A 22,823-nucleotide genomic window follows, 5' to 3' on the forward strand; every position below is an offset into this window, starting at 1 on the left:
CGATACCAAGAATATAAATTGACATTTCTGTTAAAGCCAGTGGTGCCATATTGACTTACACAAGCTGGGGATCTGGCTATAAAGGAAGCTGCTCTCACTGGTGACCATCCTTGTTTAGTACGCCGTAACCTTAGCCGAAGGCAAGTCGTTTTAATGAAAACCGGGACCTCTAAACTGAGATACTGTAGATGATAGCTCACAATGAAGCAAGTAATGTGGAAAAAGGAGATGGAAATATCCCCTGCTGGAGAATCAGTTTTCCATTATAGCTTTATGATATTCCTAACCTTCTGTAGTAGGCTTGTCAAATCCTTCTGTTTTTGTAACTTGACAGTAAGAATATACAGCACTTGGAAAGGGTCAGAAGTCCCTGATGTTTCCGCAAGACTATCAAAGATCTGTAACTGGTCTTTTATAGCCACTCAGTTTTCCCTCTCATTCTACGTTGTTCCATCCTTTTTTATCACTTTTTTTTTTCTTCATAAAGGATAGAATGACCTTTTTTCTTTATCCCTCTGTTCCCAACCTTTCTAAAAACTGATAGTGATCTTAACTGTTCCTTTTTCTTACCTCTTGGCTTTCAGTTTGCCTTGTTGCTCACTGGAATGAGAGCTGATTCTGAGAGAAGAAAGAGCAAAAATTTTGCAAAGGCTCTTTGCTAAAGAGTGATAAAGGGGCAGAGAACTTGAGTATTATGGTTTTGAGCTACAGCTTTTTCCCTCCCCCCTCCGGATCGCTGTTTAATGTTTCCAGTACTGAATTTAATCATAGGGTTGTAATTTTGAAGAGATATTAGATAAGTCTTTGCACCTTTCCAATTTAATGTTTTGGGACTTGCATTAAAAACTGTGTCCAGAGTGTGCTGGTAAACGATTGTACCTGGGGCTCAGACCTCCTTGATAAGATACAATATGGGGACCTATCTGCTGCATAAAAGGCTATTTAAATTGGGGGTGCGTGCACACACCCACCCACCCCTCGGAAGTACCTCTCTCCACTGACCTGGCAGTCTGTTGCATGAGGTCAGGAGTAAAGTGGTTGGGAGGGTCAGGTTGTACTTTGACAGTGACTTCAGGACTTTGCTTCCCTCTGTGGAGGAAGGCTGGAATTGGAGAAAAGTATAGGCACTTTCACAAGCCTATCTCAGCCATTTACAGTACTGTGTTACAGTGATCTTGGAAGGAGCTTGTCTCTGTCTTGCGTAATACTGCACACACCCACCGCATTTTTCTTGAAGTATCTCAAAGGAAAAGGTTGCAAGGCATATCTGAAAGGTTCTTAACAACATATCTGAATGGGGTAATAACTTCTTTAGTTAGTCCTGAGATTCCTTCCTACATACTCACCCTTTGTTAGTACACTACATGTCTAGAGGGAGGGGTAAGATCGAAGACACTCTCTACTGCAAAATATAAAATGTACAGGAGAATAATAGGCCAAATTATACCTGTCCCTGCACAATATTGCTATAGGGGAAAGGCCCTGAAAGCACAGATGCAGAGGGCAACCGTAATCTCTCTGAGCATAAATGCAATGGGGAAAAGGGGTTTACCAGTGTTGCCATGAGAGTTGAACATCCTCCAGGCTCCTATCTGGGCAGGGCAGGCTCCAGGCACCAGCTTTCCAAGCAGGTGCCTGAGGCAGCATTCCCAATGGGGCGGCAGTCCATGTCCCATGGCGGCTTTTGGGCGGCAGCTCCGCCGCTCTTCTGGGCGCGGTGGCAATTCGGCGGCGACTGCTTGGGACGGCAAAATTGGCAGAGCTGCCCCTGAATCTGGGTGGGGGCAAGTTCAGGACCCTGACTCTCGTGTCCACTAGTTAGTGCTGGTAAGCAGCACTGGGATATAGCACAAGCCACACTTTACACAGGTGTAGAAACTGCTTAAGATAAGCACACTCCTCCAGCACACACAGGGTGTCCAACTTTCTAAGTCCAGAAAACCAAACACCCTTGCCCCGCCCCATCCCCCGCTCACTGCATCCCCCACTCCCTTCATTGCTTGCTCTCCCCCACCCCCTCTCACATGCTCATTTTCACTGCAAGGTCCAAACGTATATATTTATTGTTTTGACAGATGTATCTTTGCTAAGTTCCAGTTTTATTTGTTACTGGATGCTAGAGCTGGCAGCAAAATAGTCAAAAAGGGTCATTTTAAAAAAAAAAATTTCAAAGGTTTTCATGATTCCCCCCCCCCCCTTTCCATTTTCTTTTGCAACGAACTCCATGTTTTTTGTTCACTAAAGTTGTTGTAATTTGTGTGTGGAATTAGGACCACACATGATCATAGCGGCAATGGGTCCATTACAGGCCCAATCCTGAAGCCCAGACCCAAATCCATAGACTACAACCACAGAAATGCATACCAGTCCAGATAATGATATAAATAAATCTGTAGCAACTGACTCCCACATCTACACGTAGGTACACATGTATATTCATGTGTACACATCTAGCATGCATGAACACATTTACTTCCACATTTTTTAATATTACAATTGTTGTTTAGTGCCTAGAGACCCCTACTAAGATCAGGGCTCCAGGGCGGCAAGCTAGACGTACTGGCCAAACTGGACAGTATCTACGTAAAAGAATAAATGGACACAAATCAGACATCAAGCATTATAACATTCAAAAACCAGTCAGAGAACACTTCAATCTCTTTGGTCACTCGATTACAGACCTAAAAGTGGCAATTCTTCAACAACAAAACTTCAAAACCAGACTCCAATGAGAGACTGCTGAATTGGAATTAATTTGCCAACTGGATACAATTAATTTAGCTTGAATAAAGACTGGGAGTGGATGGGTCATTACACAAAGTAAAAACTATTTTCCCTTGTTTATTACCGCCCCCCTCCCCCCCCCCCCCCGCCCACACACACACTGTTCCCCACACGTTCTTGTGAACTGCTGGCAATGGCCCACCTTGATTATCACTATAAAAGGGTTTTTTCTCTCTCTCCTGCTGGTAATAGCTCACCTTACCTGATCACTCTCCTTACCATGTGTATGGTAACACCCATTGTTTCATGTTCTCTCTGTATATAAATCTTCCCACTGTATTTTCCACTGCCTGCATCCGATGAAGCGAGGTGTAGCTCACAAAAGCTTATGCTCAAATAAATTTGTTAGTCTCTAAGGTATACAGACTAACACGGCTGCTACTCTGAAACATAAAAAAAAGTCTGCAACAAAGTTTATAATGTAGCTAGACAAAGATGGGGAGAAACGTATGATACATTGGCTCTTCTGCAATTACTAGTCAACAACAGTCACTTTTTAAGAACCCTTTTTTTAAAAACTTGTTATGAAATGAATACACATCTATTTTATGTCGTCAATTTTGTTTTGTGCGGAAGCCAACAAAAAGACTAAAAGTCAGGCTGCAAATTTTATTCACACAGGTGTAAACACATGCGGCAATACACACATCTCCCTACTCCGACACAGTCTCTTACACACATACAATGCATGCACACACTTGCCTACACAGAGACACTTTTTCATATGCTTTTCCAGGGGCTGCCTAAATCACCCAGCTGGGAAAGGAGGCGGGTGAGCTGAAGGGGAAAAGATGAGGGTGGTGGAGGAGAGAGGATGGGGAGGGAAAGAGGCCAAGGATGAGAGCAGGATGGGGGTGAGAGGGGGCAGTGAAGGAGAGAGGAGGGGTGTGGAGGTGGGTGGGGATGCAGGGGGAGGCAGAAGGCTACAGGAGCATGAGGATGTGGGGGAAACAGGTGTGTATAGGGACATAATGGGAGTGCAGCAGTGTTTGGAGGTGAATGGGATGCAGGGCTGTGGGGGGTGAGGGACATGAGGATGGCAGCTCTGGGAGGTGGCGAGGATGGGTGGGAGAGCACTGCAAGGGGTATGGGGCTGGGATGGGTAGGTGTGGGGGACAGGATGGGACAGTGGAGGGATGCAGTGATGGGGATAGCAGTGTGGGGGGGGGTGGGGAGGGGTGCGGGTGCAACCCCATTCCCAGCACTTGGAGACCGGGGTACACATACCTCAAACTCCTGGGTGCTGGTGATGGGGCAACAGACAGACCGCAGTTCGCCGCATGGCACGCACTGCAGCTCAAGCCTAGCCATGTGAGGAGAGTGAGGAGAAGAGGGCTGGGCAGCAGTGGGAGAGGCACGTGCTGCCTGCTGAGCACTTGTGAGTCGTGCTCATGCTATTCCTCCCCTGCCCTGACCTGAACCAGCCAATGGAAACTACACTAGGGGAGGGACAGCACGAAGACCCCCCTGGCTGCCCCTAAGGCTAGGAGCCGGACATGCCAGCTGCTTCCCAACCTGGGAGCCGCGTAGTGCAGCGGCTAGCAGGGAGCCTGCCAGCCCCCCTGCACAGTGTGGCAGCACTGCCAACTGGACAGTCAACAGCCCGGTCAGCAGTGCTGACCGGAGCCACCGGGGTCCCTTTTTGACTGGGTGTTCTAGTCCAAAACAGGACACCTGGCCACCCGAAGCACATAAAGAACATTATGCCTGTTCGTGCACCTTTCAGACCTAGCCTTACAGCTATCACAACCCCACATTGCCTTCAGTTGCCACCAGGAAACAGATTTTTCTGTACACTCTTGACGGCATGCACATAAAATAAAAGTGGTGGCACAGACAAACTCTCAATATTATAATGGACTCCTGCATCGATGGGGACCCTTTCATCCAAGGATCTCAAAAGGCCTTGTGAGCATGAGGAGCCCCAGTAAAGCCTGGGCTACACTTAAAAATTAGATCAACCTAACTACATTGCTCAGGCTGTGAAAAATGTCATGCCCTGAATGCCGTAGTTAAGTCAACCTAACCCCCTGCGTAGATATAGCTAGGGTTCTTCTGACAACCCAGTTCCCACCTCTCAGAGAAATGTCATAACGGTATCACTGTAGCATAGGCATTCCCTAAGCTAGGTATAGAATTCATTTCACCCACTACTAAAAAAGCCAGCCATCTGTGGACTAGAATTGCATGAGCTGTTGAGGAATGTTGCTGTGAGTTGTTAGACAGCTCAGACCAGGAAATGGAGAAGTAGGAAGGAAAAACGAAATATATTAAGTAAGATTTGGTCGGGACGCTGTGCTTAAAACATACTAAGCTCCAAACTGTATTTATGTTGTATCCATAAAGTCTGCTAGCAACAGAGTTCCCCAGTGCCAAGATAGGATATTGGTTCAATACAGATTTGGAAGGAAGAGTTCCACCTACTGAATCTCCAGTGCCATTTCCTGTATCACATACCCTGCTGTCTATATAACAGTTTTGGTGTTGCAGCCACCTTTTCAATCCCCTGACATACCTCCATATGCAAGCTTGTGGTGTAGACAATGCCTGAAGTGCTACTTGGTGATCCCTATCCAAATACTCACCTGACTCAGCCTGACCTTCCCTAGCTTGTGAGATCCAATGGCACTGGATTAGCTAAAAATAGGATAGTGTTGAATCTAGGTATTGTTAAAATATTTATTTGCAATATTTCAAATTAACTATAGGTAAATAATCAGCCTTGCAAGATTCTGCTTGTTTAGGGCGAAGTAAAATCTCTAGGTTTTTCATTGTCCTCACTCATCATGGGAGAGAGCAGGCAAGTAGCTCTTGTGCCTGGACAAATAGATATTCATGAAGGCAGAATAAAACCATACAGCTTAAATAAACATAACTCTTTCTTTAGGATATTTGGTATTTTTTTTCCTTTTTGCAAATAGCTATTTTCAGAGACATCTATTTCCTTGGGGGGAAAAAAATTATATTAAAAACTTGCTTCCTTTCAGGAAACAGTCATGGCCTTCTACATTAAATCTCTTGAGTGCCTGAGATGGTCTCTGTCTGTTATGGCACTACATTAATTTGTGATCCCTTTTTTTTTCCCCCTTCCATCTCACACCAGACGCAGTCAGGTTGTGACCTATAGATTTGCTGAGACAGACTTTCAATTTCCCTGAAATAGATATAAATATATTTTTCTTTTCTTTCGTCCTTATTGAAGATTCCACATTGTGACCATTTCCTGCTGTTGATTTGCCTGATGTCTGCTGTTTAAACTATGAAGTTTAGCCTAGTGTTCGCTATACTTTCATTTTTCTCATGTGTCTAGCTGATCAGGCCCAAAATTTAACTAGGCTCTAGAAAAATTATCCATGCTTATAAAACCTTTGTTGTTCAGATCAAGAGTTGTAAGCAAGAAGTTATTGATATCTCATTTTCTGATGAGAAATATGGGTCTCTTGGTATCTATGGTGTATTGGAAGCTGTGTAAACATTACCAGCATCACTGTAAATCCTAAGGGTTTTTCTGGTCCTGTTTGCAGGCCAAGGGGCTCTGCAGGAAAGCTTGCAATCAGTCAGTTCTGCAGAGAGCCAGCCTCGAGAGAGATGAGTTGAGTTGTATCTCTCTGTTTTAGAGAGGTTGTGCTCTCTGTCTCTCTCGTTTTTAGTTCTTGCATGTTAAGGGTTGTGTATTTTAAGAAATAGTATTATGTTGCAACCTTCCAGTAATAGTTAAAAACATAGAATTCTAACTTCTCCATGTGTATGCCTGAACATAACAGTACAATCAGTTGTGAACATGTGCAAATGATTCAGCCCACACAGTAAGTCATCTCTTTGCATTGTCCATCCTTTCTTGTAAGCAGAGGGAGTATAGAATTAGTAAGAGTCCTGTTCTCCTACCATGGTCCTCGGGGTGGAAGGTTCCTGTGCTTTTCAATACATTGTCTTAATAAACATTTTAGAGGTACTGCTGCTTTAAGTCTGGTAAAGCCAAGAACTTTCTCACAGCTGAACATGAGCCTTCACAATATACTAGTTCTTTGCCTCATTAGGTGGGCAGATCTTTCATTACCTTGGGAGTTCTTCACACCGTCTCAGAACTATGTCTTCCATACTATATATAGTGTAGTTGTAGCCATGTCAGTCCCAGGATATTGGATATTAGCGAGACAAGGTGGGTGAGGTAACAGAAACTGGTCTCATAAAAGATGTTACCTCCGCTACCTCGTCTTCCTCCACTCTAGCATGACTAGGGCTGAATCTCCCATTGAGATTTCCCTGTGTTCTAAAACCACTTCGGGGCGAACACAGCATTATTGTGCTGCATCGTGAATGACAGCTTCACGGGATAAGGTGATAATTCTGTGCTTCTAAGGGCCAGATTCTGACACCCTTATGTGGAGTAGTACCTTTCTCTGAGAGAGAGATGTCAGTGGGACTGTGGAGAAGTAGGACACTAGTCCGAATGCATACGTCTACACTGCAATTAAAAACCTGTGGCTGGTCCATGCTAGCTGACTTGAGCTTGTGGGTCTTGGGCTGCAGGGCTGTTTTATTGCAGTGTAGACTTCTGGGTGTGGGACCCTCCAACCTTGCAGGGTCCTAGAGCCCGGGTTCCAGCCCAAGCTCTGAAGTATACACTACAATCAAACAGCCCGAGCTCGAGTCAGCTGGCACAGGCTAAACGTGGGTTCTTAATTGCAGTGTAGACATGCCCAATGAACCAAAGCTGTGGCTCTAACCCTGTGTTTTTTGGCTGTAGAGCAGTGCTCCAAAATGCCTACCCTTCACCTTGAAAACTCATTGGAGGGCAGGAGGGATACCCCAATAATGCTTTTGTTCTGAACTGCTTGCACTCTTGAGATCCAATCCAGGAATCATGGAGCGAAAGGGGGAAGGATTGAGCATTCTAGAATTCTCCCTTATCCTTACCCACATCTCGACAGGAAGAGCAGAATGCAGTTTATTGTGATGTACCTTGAGTTACTTCCTAATTCTGCTCCTGGCCGTTAGCAATTGGGATTTCAGATGTTTAGAAAAAAATACAGTAATAGGTGGGAAACCATAGGATGATGCAAGCCCAGTATCTTTGCTCTGAACAAGATAACGCTACAGTCATCTCAGGTCAACTTTAGTATAAAATTTAGGGTTTATAAAAATAAAATGATCTTTTAAATCTAAGACTAATATCAACATTTTCATGATGTTAATGGAAAAGGTTTCTTGGGATTTTTAAATTGCAGCTCCTCTTTTTGCTCAGCTGTGCAGTGGAGCGAGGAAGGAATCCACAGTGTCTTGTACAGCTCTGAAAGGACATCTAGAACAGCAGCCCCTGTGCTTGAAGGAGAAAAGCAGCTGTTACCAAGTTGTTTATTGACCCCAAGAGCAACTTTCTAGAAAGGGGACAGGGAGAGAAAGAGAGGGGAGTATATTGAGCCATGGCTCCACTCATGTTATATGCTGGTGGTTTAAGTTCACAGCATAAACATGAGGAATTTAGATAAACATAAGTACTTTTGCTGGAAGGTTGTAGCGTGACACTACTTTCGAACCCAGAATAACACCTAAAAACCCTGCCACGGAGAGAGACTTAAACAGGCTGCTGTCTCTGAGGCAGAACTCACCCCACTTTACTCTAAGCAGTCTGGCTGCAGGCTGACTGATCACATGCTTCCCTACAGGGAGGCCTGGCTTCAAGCAGGGCCAGGAAAACATCAGAGTATTTAAAGCGATGGTTTACAATTTTAACAGTCTTTTTCAATACACCACACTTGTCAGCAAAGCAGGTTTTGTCATATGGGCGAGAGAATGTGTACACCCATTGAAGGAGAGTAGCAAATTACTCTTATCTTCCCAATGCAACTGGTGACCTGCAAAAAGCATTGTGCCTCCTAGTCAGTAGGAATGTTTCCATGCAGTTTTGGATCAGGCCCCGAGACGGAATACCTCTGAAGCAATTTTTCTGTGTGCCTTCCCCATTGCAGGATGGTGACTAAATAAATACCCCAATTTAGCCCTATGTGATGAGAAGCAAATTGGATTTTAAGTCTTTGTTTTTTAATAGTTAAAGGTGTTGCTGCTGACATAGATGAGGGGATTCAGAGAGGGTGTGAGACTGATTTTAAAAGTAAGTTTGAGCATTACTGTCTCCTTTCAGAGTGCAGTTGTTCTGTATAACAATGAATAATTCAGACAATCCTACAGAATAAGAGGGCATTTCTCTCTGAACAGAATATAAAAAGAAAACCCAACATTTCAAAGTTGTCGTGGATCTATAAACCCAAAGGCAGGAAGGGCGCAGCTGCTGGTGGCTCATTTGAACTTCCTGTTCGCAGAGGTGTGGTGGATTTGTTGTGTATGTTTCCATCCAACCTCTTTCATGGTGCATGTGGGTTTACTGATTGTAAAGTGTAGAGGCCATCTGGATGATCCAAGATGACATTCTTGTTTTAAAACATATTGTTTGAGTCCATGTAAAAGGCGGATGCCTAAAACAGAAACTTCTGTAACGTTCCAAGGCTCACTAATTTGCAGCATGACACACTCACTCTGGGTTAACTTTTAAGGTCATTTGTCACTACAGAATATCATTACAGATTTTTTCAGCAGTTATCAATGAGGCATTTAAAGTCTCACATGGAATTTAAAAACAAGGAACTCACTCATTTAAATATTTGCACTTTGGCAGCCATGTGAATCTGCTCCATCATTCCACTTCTATAAATTCACTGATAGATATGGAGTTCTGTGACCTATTTCAGCAGATGATTTCAAATGCAGTGCATCTGGGGCCTGATCCTGCTCCTATTTGAGGTTGAGGTGGTTCAACATCTTGGACGATTAGGCACATACACCAAGGAGAGTTCCACCTCTGATGGTGAGTCACCTCACTACCACCATGGTTGGATCAACTCCCAGCCCATGTGGATAGTAACCAAAACTTGTTAAAATAGGATGGTTGTCTGATGACCCATTTAATGATGGGTTTGCTCTCTGTCCATTGCTTCTGGACTGGTATCCACTTCACAAAAACAGCACTACAATTAGATTCATTTGTAGTTCTTGTTGGCAGTTCTTTGGTCTGACCTCTCACCAAAGACCAAATGAGCATGGAGACTGAGAGGCCCTCCAGCTCTGAGAGGTGGTCCTTGTAGTTCACATTAGAGCCACATAGGCTGGGAAATAGATCTGGGAGAATAGTGTGGAATGAAAATCACAGTGAATTCTAAATTTGGGTGTGCTCACACACAGCTCCTTCAGCACTCACTTGTGTAAGATTTTGTTCTCATGGATATCTGGCGCATTTAGGAGGTGAGGGTGGAAGCTCATGCCTGGAAAAACATGCTGGTTCACTGTGTGATCATGCTAGAAGGTGTATTCATTTCAGAAGTGCTTGCAAGGTCATCAATTTATATTGCTGAATTTGGATGTAAGGCTCTTAGTCAATTGGGAACGCACAGTAACTTGTGATAGGCCTCCACAAATTGTGACTACTGACAGCAATACTCCAAGGGCCAGATTGTGATACCCTTACCTAAAGGCTATGTAGTAAGGGTGTCTCAATTTGGCCCATAGTGCACCATTGACAATTCATAAGCTAACATGCATTCATCCAAAACATTTTTTCAAATGAATCTGAACAGGGAAACAGCTCTTTTCTACTGGGTAGCTTGCACTGCGGCTGTTCTTGGTGAAATAAGCTTCTACATCTCTTAGTTCTCGCGAGTCAAATGGCTAAGAAGGAGTGAGCCTGCTACTGTTTCCGTTGTTGTTTCTCAATGCATAATTGACTGAGATTCAACAGTGAGGCTGCAAAGTTGTTGAGGGTATGATCTGGCCTACAAAATAGCTGGCTGGTAATGCACAAGAAGGAAAGAATGCAGCTGACTTTCAGAGCACAACCTGAGAGTTTGTGGTGACAGAAAAATATATCCTCTTAATTGTAAACTGAGAATATGCGGCTTGGAAGGTGCTGGAGGTGATTAACATGGAAACCCAAAGTGCTGTTTTTAGTCACTTTTCAGAGTAGACCTACACTTCGAAAGAAATACAAGTTTGCCTCATTTCTGTTACTGTAACAGACAAGTCACTCACCTCTCTGAGTGACAGTAACATAACAAGGAAGTGGGAAAAAGTGGAATGTACATAGCAAATCAATTTTAATTTTTCTGTGCTATGTCCAAAGGCCCCTGTGATCCTTCATCTAGAGTTAAAACATTGTTATACCAAAGAGATGAACATGTTTTTTTTATTATCCCCAGATTGGGAGCAACAAAGACACGTGGAACTGTAGAGAGAAATCAAAAGACACTATCTTCCCCTTTCCTTCCAGGACCAATGGGACAGAGTGTCTTTTCTGCTGAATCTTAATAAGAGGAAGCAGTTTTCCTGTCAGTCTCTGAAAAATTCTCCATAGCCTCTTGCAGTACAGTAATAAATAATCAGAAGCAACACGCAGCTGTTTTAATTGTTGGGTGTCCAGTCCCACTGCCCAACAACTCCTATCTAGGCAGGGTAAAATATGCTGCCTAATGGAAACCAAAATAAATGCTGCTCAATTAAGAAATCGATTTTTTAAAAAAAAAAAAAATTAGGATGGGAACAAAACAGGAAGGCTGTAATCCGTTCAAACACAACAAACATGAAGGCGTTAAATAGCTCGCTATGTGAATAGCGGCATGGTCCTCTCTTCTTTTTGTGTGTATCAGCTAGTCCCATTCCATTAATTTTCTAGAAATCTTCCTCAAGTTCCAGTTAACCCTTTACCTACTGCCAAGATTAACCCATGCTGTGGCAACTTGCTACCTTGTCTCCTGCACCCTACACCAGCCTCTTCTTCTCTTGCCTTCTGGTATCATTGTGGCACATGAGTAGGAAATATTAGATGGATGTCTTTAAAAAGAGCTGGTTGAAACTCAGAATTCCCTTTCCACTGGATATGCCTTTGCTTTGAAAAGAAAATTTTCTCACTAGAACAAAACCTAAACATTTTCAAAATTTTCCTTAAGAGAAAAAAAATCAATTTTTCCCCAATATGGAAAAAAATTGAAGTATTTCAATTTGTTCCCTTCGCCTTCTCTACTCTTCATCCCCCTCCCCCCTGAGTTCCTGCACTGCCTCCTGGAGTTGTGGGAGCCTAGAAGGCATGAGAGCCCCAGTTCAAGCCAGGACGTCCAGTTCCACAGCAGGGACCCTGGAAGTCCTGGACTTCCCAGTCAGGCTAAATGGCGGGGCTGTCCTGGAAGCTTGACTCTGGAGGCTCAGGATCCTCAGCAGCCCACCAGGCAGGAAACTACACAGTCTTCTGTTAAAAGTTTGTTGAAACCAAAATGTTTCCATAGATCAGCAGTTTCTGATGCAAATCGGTACTGGAAAATTTCCTAACTAGCTCTAGCTTTGAACTTTGTATAATAGAAAATCCACAATGAAACACTTCTATTCCCTACCTGAAAAAAGTCACTGCTTAGAGACTTAGGTGTGGTCTAGGTCACTACTACTTTTGACACATCCATATGTTTTTCAAAGCTTATTAAAATGAGGGAGGTTTTGTTGACACTCAAGGTGTGTACTTGCTTCAACATGACCAAGTTGCATGTTCACTGTATGCTATTGCTCATCTAACCTTGAAATGGAAGTTTAACTAGCATCACTTTGTCCACCCATGGCTGTTTCATGCGTAATTGTTTTGCATCACTTTCTGTGTGCTTGTCCTACTATGTGATACTGAGCTCTTGCAGAATCATCTGACACTCTTTTGAGTAACTAGGTATAAAATGGCTTACACATCACCCTCAGCATTTTTAGCCACAGAGCAAACTAGGAATTTCTCCCACTCTGATCACTGCTATGCCTGTGGCAATAGAAGCTGTGACACTTCAAAATCCTGACATCTGCCTAATGCGTAATGATAAAAAAGCTCTGTGCTTTCCCCCCACCTTGACTCCATCATGTGGAATTAGCTGTAGTGTTCAGCTCACAGAAGGTGGTTGTTCCAGATATGGCTGCTTTTGCTAGAAAAAGGTTATTTTTTTTAAGATATTGCACTCTACTTCTCAGCAGGCACGTATTGTCAAGCCTAGAGGGGAATAGCAGATCACAGACTCAAGAGAAATGAAGTCCTCCATAGTGGTAATAGTAGAAGTACTGGTTCTGAGATAGTGGAAGTGTCAGACAAGAACACCATTTAATATGATCTCAAGGGGAGAAATCAGGCTTACTACAAAAGAGCAGAAGACATGTTTTGGTGAGCCCAAAATTGGATTGAAAATTATATATGTAATGTCTGCAGTCAGTTCTTCATATTAATTAAAAAGAAATATGGCCAGCTGCCTAGCACTCACAAATAGTAATAAAAGTGCTTCTGTAAAGTGAATGAAGGGGGAGAGAATATAGCACAAGCAAACAAACAATTTCAGACCTGGGAGGAATTGCTGTAAGTAAGAAGGAAATTGTCTGAGAAATTAAGAAAAATCCTTTATAATCTGGAACACAGTTAAGCCACCCCATAAAAAGCAGCGGGGGGACACCTAGCAAGTGATGGTTGGGTTCCTTGTTGCTAAGCACCTTAGAAAAGCCAGTGTTGGCTGTTTAGAGTCTGGTTATGGCCTGTCAGCAAGGGGGAGGGGGGCAGCGTTCATACCACACTCCCCATCAGTGCCCAGGCTGGGGAAGCTAATGATCCAACCAGCGGACCAAATACTTTGATGAATCCTGGTCACGTGCCACCTGAGGCATGTTGCACATATGCTAAGAAGAATCAAGAATGCACAAAGTATAAATCATGGCAAAGAGCTGACTTCAGTTTAAAAACCAGTGTTCTTCTAGCACAATGCAGCTCTTGCCAACGGAAACTCCTGAAAGTTGCTTATGATCCCAGGCTTTGCATACTTGAGTTAGCGTTCCTACTGCACTTCCTTTTGGCTGAGAGAAAGCAAGTATGGTGTCAGTCTAATATTGGATTCAGCCTGTTTCTGGGGAACTGTACCCTCTGTGCCAAGGGCAAGGTAGAGTTTTTTCCCATCTCTAACTACTCTACACCCAGAAGGCAGCATTCCCAAAGCTGGTTAGGTATCGGTAAACTAGGCAGCTGCCGAAGATGGCAGGTTTGGCCTGTTCACCCCTCTGTCATGAAGGAGGGACAGCCTGGCTAAATCTGCCACTCAAGGCCTAGGAGGAAGAGGGTGGCATGTTGACATGTTGATTGTTTTGAGTGGCCTCTGGGTGGGTGTCTCCTTTCCTTCATCTTAAACTGTTTATGCATAGGTTTCTGAGATGCCTCCAAGCTTTTGGGTAAATGGTTTCTATTATAGACTTAGAGAAGTGAGAATGAGACCTCATTTACTTTCAAACTGTGGAAAAGCTTTTGCTATAGCACCATATTATTAACCTACAAGGTCAGCAGGTATGCTCTAGGGGAGCAGATAAAGAGCTGGTTAGCTCAGACATTGGGAGTGGAAAATTTCATCTTTGTTTGGATACTGATACTGGGTGTTAAGACAGAGGCTACCTGTGACTACAAAGTGTTGAGGTCAGAGCAAGGATCAATTTTTGCTTCACATGAAAGAGTTGAGTTAATGGGGGTTATAGAATGTTTAAGTCAGTGCAAAATCTGGGTTAGTTTCTCAAACTTGATGCTTTCTGAAAAGAAAGGAGTTGGAGACCATCCCTACCACCTAATTCAAAGTGGCTTAAAGTTAGGAGCAGGAAGCAAAGAAATGGCTTATCTAATTGAATGGGAAGCGGGTTAGGTAATGAGTCTTGACATAGACAAATCATAAAAAAAGGGAATACAGGAGCACTCAGTCTAGTGCTGCCCTGTAAAATTACTAAACAGGGGAATGAGCTGTGTGAAGTAGTGCATGAAATTCTCTGAAATCATCACCAGAGCGCAGATAAGCAGTTTTAAAAAATGGGCTATGGGATAATAGAATGATCCCTTAAGGAAGCAGCATGCACTTTTTTAATAAACAGTTTTTAAAAGGAGTTAATTTTTTATTTGTAGGAGGAAAAAATGCAGCGGGCTAAAACCAAGCCCTGAAAAGGCTTGTTTTATGAGGAGACATTAAAAAGAATGAGGCTGGTCATCTTAGAAAAGAGGTGACTGAGGTGGGCTATGATAGGGGTCTCTAAAATCATGAATGGTGTGGAGGAAATGATAAACAACACTTCTGTATTCCCTTCACATAACACAAGAACCAGGGGTTTAAAACAAACGTACGGAAGTACTTTTACACAACACAGTCAACTTGTGGAACTTGTTGCCAAGGGATGTTGTGAATTCCAAAAGTATAACTGGGTTCAAAAAAGAATTAGATAGGTTCATGGAGGATACATCCATCAATGGCTATTAACCAAGACAGTCAGGGAAACAGCCACATGCTCTTGGTGTCCCTAAACCTTGGACTGCTAGAAGCTGAGACTGGATGACAGGGAGTGGCTCATTCGATAACTGCCCTGTTCTGTTCATTCCCCTGAAGTATCTGGCACCAGCCACTGTCAGAAGACAGGATACTGGGCCAGATGGACCATTGGCCTGACCCAGTATGGCCATTCTTATGTTTGTAATCCTGCTTATTAAAAGGTCATACTTCTGGGTGGGTGTCTTCTGCCCTGGTTCCACGCAGTTCCTGGAAGTGGCTGGCATTTTTCTCCAGCTCCTAGGCAAAGAGAGGCTTGGCCACAGGGGCTCTGCATGCTGCCCCGCCTCAAGTGCCGGCTCGGACAGTGTAGTGGGAACAGCGGCCAATGGGAGCTGCAGGGGTGGCATGTGTGGCCGGGGGCAGCGTGCAGAGCCGCCTGGCCTTGCCTCCACCTAGGAGCTGGAAAGAAATGCCACCCGCTTCCGGGAACCACCTGAGGTATGCGCTACCTGGAGCCTGCACCCCCTCCTATGCCCCAGTCCTGAGCTGCCTCCTGCACCCAAACTCCCTCCCAGAACCCGCACTCCCTCCTGCACCCCAAACCCCTTGTTCCCGGCCCCACATCAGAGCCTGCACCCCTAGCTGGTGCCCTCACTCCCCCCACACTTCAACCCTCTGCTCCAGCCCAGAGGTCCCACCCCATCCAAAACTCTCATTTCTGGCCCCACCCCAGAGCCTGCACTGCTAGCCAGAGCCCTCACCCTCTCCTGCATCCCAGCCCCTGTCCAGCCTAGTGAAATTGAGTGAGTGAGCAAGGGTGGGGGAGAATGAGTGATGAAAGGAGGGGGGATGGAGTGAGCAGGAGGCGGGCCCTTGGATAGGGGGTGGGGCAGAGGGCAAGGGTGTTCAGTTTTCTGCAATCGGAAAGTTGGCAACCCTACTGTAATTCCTGGGGCTCTGATCTATGATTGAGGCTAATAGTGCACTAGGAGCCGTACGAACCAGAATAAAAAGATCCTTGCCCCACAGAGTTTACAAGCTAATATGGATACTGACAGACTGACTGAGGGAATACAAGGAAACAATGAGACAATATTGGTCAGCATGACAGGCTGCTGGTGTGCTGAGACCACTGCCTAACTGTAGTCAAGTTTTTTGTAGGCATGACAGCATATGATTAATTTGAAGGAGGATAATGAGGTAGGTTTGTGGACGTTTATGGGGATCTCCTCTCAAACATGAAGAGAGGAGCATTGGAGGAAAGCGTGAAGGTGCTTGTTTGAAAATACAATAATTACATGATGGAGGCTACACTTATTGACCTATCAGGCATGGAAATTGACACTGAATGAAACATTATGGCTACGGTGAGGATAAGCTGTAAAGGGCCTTGAGAGTGACAATAAGTGGCTTATGTTTTTGATGCGGTAGAGGCGGAAGCTAGTGGAGGGATGCAAAGAGGAAGGTGATGTGGTCAAAGCAAAGGGCTACGAGTGACTTTTTTTTAAAATCAGCCTTGTGAATGGGTATAGGTGGAGCAAGATTGTATTTGTCAAGGCCAGAGAGAAGGATGTTGCAGTAATTGAGATGCAAGATGATGAGAGCCTGGGTGAGCATTTTAGCTGCATTGATTGATAGGAAAGGTGGTATTTTAGAGAGATTATTTCTGCATAACCTGCAAGATTTAGGTATATGTAGCCCAAGGTCCAGTGTGCTTCAACAGCAGCCCCAGAAACTACAAGTTGTGGACTACAAACTGAGGCATGCTGGGAGAACTTGCTAGTTCCTGCCAGGATGTACCCTCTGTTCTTCCAGCAGGAAGTCTCAGCACTGACTGAGCTGGGAGCACGTAGCAGGCAAGCAGAGAGGAGGCTACTGGACTGTAATCCTGTTCTATGTTCTTTACAGAATAAAGCCTTGTTCCTGGTGGTTTGTCTGAGTGGGTCTGGTCTGAGGTGAACACACACTGACACACAATGCAGTGCACATAAAGGAGCCTCAGGCCCAGTTTCCCAAAGTTGTGTAAAAAGTCGCAAGGCAGGCTTTTACCCTATCTTGAACAATCTCATACTGGACCAGTGAACAGGAGAAGAGACTACATATAGCCTGGATGTGGCAACGTAGAAAGAGGTTTGAGTCAAAGATGTCCAGATTACATGCCTGTGTTGTGATGGTGTCCATTGTAATCACGAGAGGACGTGGGAGGACTTGAGTTGATGTCTAGGCATCCACAAGGAGACGTCGGGGAGAGAGTGGGAGGCGCTGAGATTTTGGTTTGGACAGAAAGAGACAAGCCTGGAGTAGATAGGTAGATCTGCGCGTCATCAGCATGTGGAGATGGTAGCTGAATTTGTGTTTTGCAGATGAGATTACTTAGAAAAAGAAGAGAAGGGGACCAAGGACAAAGCCATCATAACCCCTGCAGAAAGCTGGGGGAGGAGGAGTATCCTCTAAAGGAATGATTAGAGTGGCAGGAGAACCAGCATAGTACAGAGTCGCAGAACCCAAGGGAGAGCAAGATTTAAAGAAGGCGATAGGGTGACCAGATAGCAAGTGTGAAAAATCGGGATGGGGGTGGAGGGTAATAGGAGCCTATGTGAGAAAAAGCCCGAAATATCGGGACTGTCCCTATAAAATCAGGACATCTGGTCCTCCTAGGAGAGCATGGTCAACTGTCATCAAGGAGGATGAGGATGGAGTACTGGTTCTGAGTTTTGGCTAGGAAGAGTTTCAGAGTAACAGCCGTGTTAGTCTGTATTCGCAAAAAGAAAAGGAGTACTTGTGGCACCTTAGAGACTAACCAATTTATTTGAGCATGAGCTTTCGTGAGCTACGAAAGCTTATGCTCAAATAAATTGGTTAGTCTCTAAGGTGTCACAAGTACTCCTTTACTTTTATACAGGTTTCAGAGTAGCAGCCCCGTGTTAGATTGTATCCGCAAAAAGAAAAGGAGGACTTTTGGCACCTTAGAGACTAACAAATTTATTTGAGCATAAGCTTTCATGAGCTACAGCTCACTTCATCACTTTTATACAGAACTCTAGAGTCCTAACAAGCCCTTCTGTTCCTACAGGAAGTGTTAACTTAATTAGGAAACCTCTCCTATCAGATGATTTTTATGTTATGCTGTAACAGTTTTTTCTGAGAAAAGGACTGCTGTTCTATGTAAGCCTATATGCATACAGAGACTCATAAATACATTCTCCTATTTGCTTTGTTATATGTATTTATGGTGATTATTTCTAAGGAGGGTGAGGGGAGCATATTATTTCACATTGGGAAGTCTTGTTTTCATTCCTGATTAGTGTACTAATCAAATTTTCTTTTCTGTAGCTAGCTGGAGTTGCTTTCCTAGCAGCCGGGCTTTGGGCATGGAGTGAAAAGGTAAGACTATGAAGGATTGTTGATGTTGCATTAACCAATTTCTTAAGTGTGTTTTAGCTTCCCATCCTCAAGAAACAATAGGAGTTAAAAACATCTGAGCTAAATTCTTAAGGAAAAAATAATTTACTACTTTATAGAATAAAGTCCTAGTTTTTGCCCTTCATAGGGATGGTTGTGTCTGTAGGGCCTATGTACAGTAGGCAGCACAGGTATAATATCCCTCTTATATTTTGCTAGATTAACCTATTCTCCCCTTCAAAGTCCTGTGGTAGTCACCCCAGCATCACTCCGTTATTTTTCCATTTGCCACGAGGAATGAGCTGGATTAAATATGTACAGGTATACAATTCAATCTACCAAGTGTGGTAGCTGGAACCATCCATTATGATGATAATGGTACCCTTTAGTCATATGTGTCTGACCTTTTTTTCTTAAAATTTCTTTTTGTTGCTACCAGCATTGTTGTGACTTGCTTGTGATTAGAATTAAACAACAGGGTTTTGGAACTGCAAGTGCCTGTGTATGTATTGTTGAGTTGCTGTAATTGGTAGTGGAGGTGGGATGTTTGTAGGGGGGAAAAAGTCTGAGCCCTAATGTCACAACTTCTGTTAACAAACTTTTTATTTTAGAATCTATTATAGAGATGCAATACATCTATTAGGTCATCTAGTCCAATTCCCTGTCAGTAAATCACCTTATTGTACACCTACTAGAGTTTTATCTACTCAAATTTTAAATGAGCTGAGATTTCCCCCACTTGATATGACAGATTATTCCAAAGGCTAGTAGATCATAGTTTGGAAGCTTTCTTGATATTCAACCAAAATTTTCCCTTTCTTAGGCCTTGTCTACGCTATGGGAGTAAGTCAACCTAAGTTACGCAACTCCAGCTACGTAGCTTAGGTCGACTTACTGCGGTGTCTGCAACCGCGCTGGGTCAACAGGAGACAATCTCCCATCGACTTACTTTATGCTTCTCTTTCCGGTGGAGTACCGGAGTTGAGGGGAGAGCGATCTGTGGTCGATTTAGCGGGTCTTCACTAAAATTTGACTAGATAACTCTTCATTAGACCCGCTGAATCGACTCCCAGTGCATCGATCCCTGCAGCATCGATCCCCGGTAAGTTTATACATTCCCTTAATTTTTTTCCCATTACTCCTTAGGTGTGGTAGATAACTGAGATATCTCTTCCCCATCTCACTTCATATGCTGTTGAGGAACTGCTAAATGGATTTGAGAGCAAGGGCTGGAATTGGCAAAATATAAACAGTATTGGGAGAAAAAGCACTTATTGGAATTTCAGTTACCGATTTGACCAACAACCAAAGTGAATTAGATCGGAGAAGGATGAGGCAAAAAAAGCTTTTTCTTTTAATTGGTTAAAGAAAGACATGCCAAACATGCATATCTAAGAGCTTTTCTGTCAGTTTTCTTAATCAGTCTGTCTTCTCATATACAGTAGGCCAGGGTGACATTACTTAGAATCATGAAATGTAGGGCTGGAAGGGACCTTGGGAGGTGATTATAGGGCCCGGGGCTCAGGCTGCTGGCGCGGTAGCGACGGTGGTAGCCGGGAGTCCCGGGCCCTTTAAGTTGCTGCTGGAGCCCCGGGGCAGCGGGGGCAGCGGCTGGGAGCCATGGGGCTCTGGCAGTGATTTAAAGGGCCAGTGGCTCTGGCTGCTGCTGGGAGCCCCGGGCCCTTTTGAATTGCCGGGCCCCAAGGAACCTGCCCCTTTTGCCCCCCCCCCCCCCCCCCCCCCCCCCCCCCCCATTGGCGGCCCTGCCGGTATGGTCGTCTGTGTACTGGCTCTTACAGGTATGCTGTACCAGACCATACCGACTTACTTTCACCTCTGGTTAATACACCCCAGAATGATAGTCACCTTTTTCACAAGTGCCTCACATTGTTGGCTTACACTCAATGTGTGATCTACTATAACTACCAGATACTTTTCTGCAAGTACAACTACCTAGTCAGTTATTCTCCATTTTTGTATTTGTGTATTTGATTTTTGCCAGCCTTTTTCCTGGTTTTGTTAAGAAGTTTTCGTTTCGTTGGTGTTGGACAGACATGCTCTCTAAGCAGCTACCTTGCTCAGTAGGTGCATGTTAAATACAGACAAGTATGCAATGTTTGCTTCCCTTATTAGAAATCCATCTGAGCATTTTCAGGGGTCCAGCAGAAGCCATGTATGTAATGGGGCCTATTCTTCCTTCATTGTTTTGGAAAATGGAGAAAGTTTGAGCTAATTGTATTATAACATACAAGGTTTTCCACTGTCAAAAAAATGCAAACCATGAATTTCTTTTGAATTTCTCCCTATTCTGGTAGGACTGCAGTATGAAACTTAGTTCAGTGTATGAGACCATGCTCCTTCCTGTTGCACATTTCCTATTCATTCTGTGAACATTGTAAAGCTAAACAATTAACCTAAATGGTTTCTTACCTAAATTCCCTTTTCTCTGAATTTTATGAGAGATTTTAACATAATTAACACTTTTCTATTTATAAAACACAAACAGATCTTGAAGAATCTGCCTTCTCTTCTTAAATTTAATTAAGCTCTTCCTGTGCTGTCCACAGTTTAAAAGAGGTGCCTAGTATTGTAATTACAGAAATGGCTAACGCATGACCATCTCCATGGTGGATTATGCAACACACTGGATTTGTTTAAGAGGAAACTTTTGCTAAATGTATCTTCGTATACTGTAAATTGTTAGATCTCTTTAACAGTTCTGTCATTTTTGCGCACGGCATTCTGCCTTCCCATCAGTTAGCTCTTGCTGTTGATGCTCCCAAACCTTGACAATGAGCAGTATGATACCGAAGGTCTGTGGCTTAAAGACCCGTAAACTGTGCATGTACTTAGCTACAGATAAGATAAAACAATCAGTGAGAAAAACTAGTGTCTAAATCCCTTGATGTTCCTGATATTCTTCAGCTCTCCTGCAGATGAAGTGTGGATCTGTCCTGTCTACTTGCCTGTGCAGATGGAACTCTGAATGTACAGTAAAGAAACAACTCCATGAGCTATGATGCTGCAATAAAACGGGGAGATGAATTTATTTATAAAGCAAAACAAAGTTCACCAATGATGGAGGTGGATGTGGGAAGAGCCAAGGAGAAGTTCTGAACTCTTCCCCGGTGCAAACTGTTAATCTCATCCAAACGTATCTGGCACTTACATAATTCTGAATTCCTCACATTTTTCCCCTCCAGTCAGAATTAATTCAGCTTGATTCTTCAGCAGGGTTTTTTTTTTATTAGACATTCATAATCATGAGAGAGTCTACATTTTCTCAGCGATTTTGGAGTGGAGAATGCCCAGGCTATGATAATTGGTCAGAGTGAAGTGTGCAACAGCTCCTCTCTAGTTCTTGTACTTTTTGACAAATGCTGATTAAAAGTAAAGTTCTGTTAGCATGTTACTGCTGCCAACCTGGCAGCTCTAATGAGAGCCCACTCTGGCAGTTTGTTTTAAATTATAGAGGAAGGTGTAATAATTCTTAAATATCATTGGGGTGCTATCCCTATCCAAAGAGCAGCAATCACAAAATTTCCCAAAAGCAATATCCTTGCCTTATATTTACATGCTTATTAGAGGACAGTATTGAGTCTCTAAAATCCCCCTTTTGTGATGTGTATTTTTAGTTATTCCAGCGCTGGTGTCTCTGTTGAATAGCAAGATGGCAATATACAATGCATTGAGAGAAGTAGGCTGCTTCTATGAATTATATTTCTGAATTCTCTGACCTCTCTTTTTGCTATTAGATTTAGTTTGGTTGAGAGAACCACACATCTTCATTTCATGGCGTAATTGCCAGCACTGCTTTGTAAATGGCACTCTATAACCTGTTGATCTTTACCCATTTTTTATTATAGAGTGAAAGACCGAGGTCTTCCTCAGTTTAGAATACGTCTTGTATTCATATTACTGGTAACTTGTTGGAAACCTTCATGCTTTCACAAAGTTGGCGGCCACATGGATATCACCAAAGATCGGTCTTGCACTCCCCACTTTTTCTTTATCCTGTCTCTGTCAACAAAACAATACTAAACCTTAGTTTGTCCCATGCTCTATTACTATATTAAATATTATTGCAATTATACTCTCATTTACTTTCATCCGTCTGGAAAGATCATCTTTGTAGTGTACGTTTATAACTGGTTGTACACTTACATTTTGTATGTAATTTTTAGTAATTTCTATTATGCTAGTGTTAAGAACTCAGTCAGCACGAATCAGGGCTTCATCATACTAGGTCCTATGCAAACACATAACAGAAAGATACTCATAGAACTCATGTTC

At 43.5% G+C, this 22,823-nt stretch overlaps 1 protein-coding gene across 1 annotated transcript in view; it reads left to right on the top strand.

Moving 5' to 3' along the window:
- TSPAN14 (tetraspanin 14) overlaps positions 1–22,823 on the top strand; it is a 79,612-nt gene that overhangs the window by 36,958 nt on the left and 19,831 nt on the right. Inside the window, 1 exon segment of the mRNA XM_075130801.1 lies at positions 18,462–18,512. Within this exon segment, the coding sequence (XP_074986902.1) occupies positions 18,462–18,512 (51 nt within the window).

The sequence above is a fragment of the Caretta caretta genome, chromosome 7 (assembly GCF_965140235.1).
Source record: "Caretta caretta isolate rCarCar2 chromosome 7, rCarCar1.hap1, whole genome shotgun sequence".
NCBI lineage: Eukaryota > Metazoa > Chordata > Testudines > Cheloniidae > Caretta > Caretta caretta.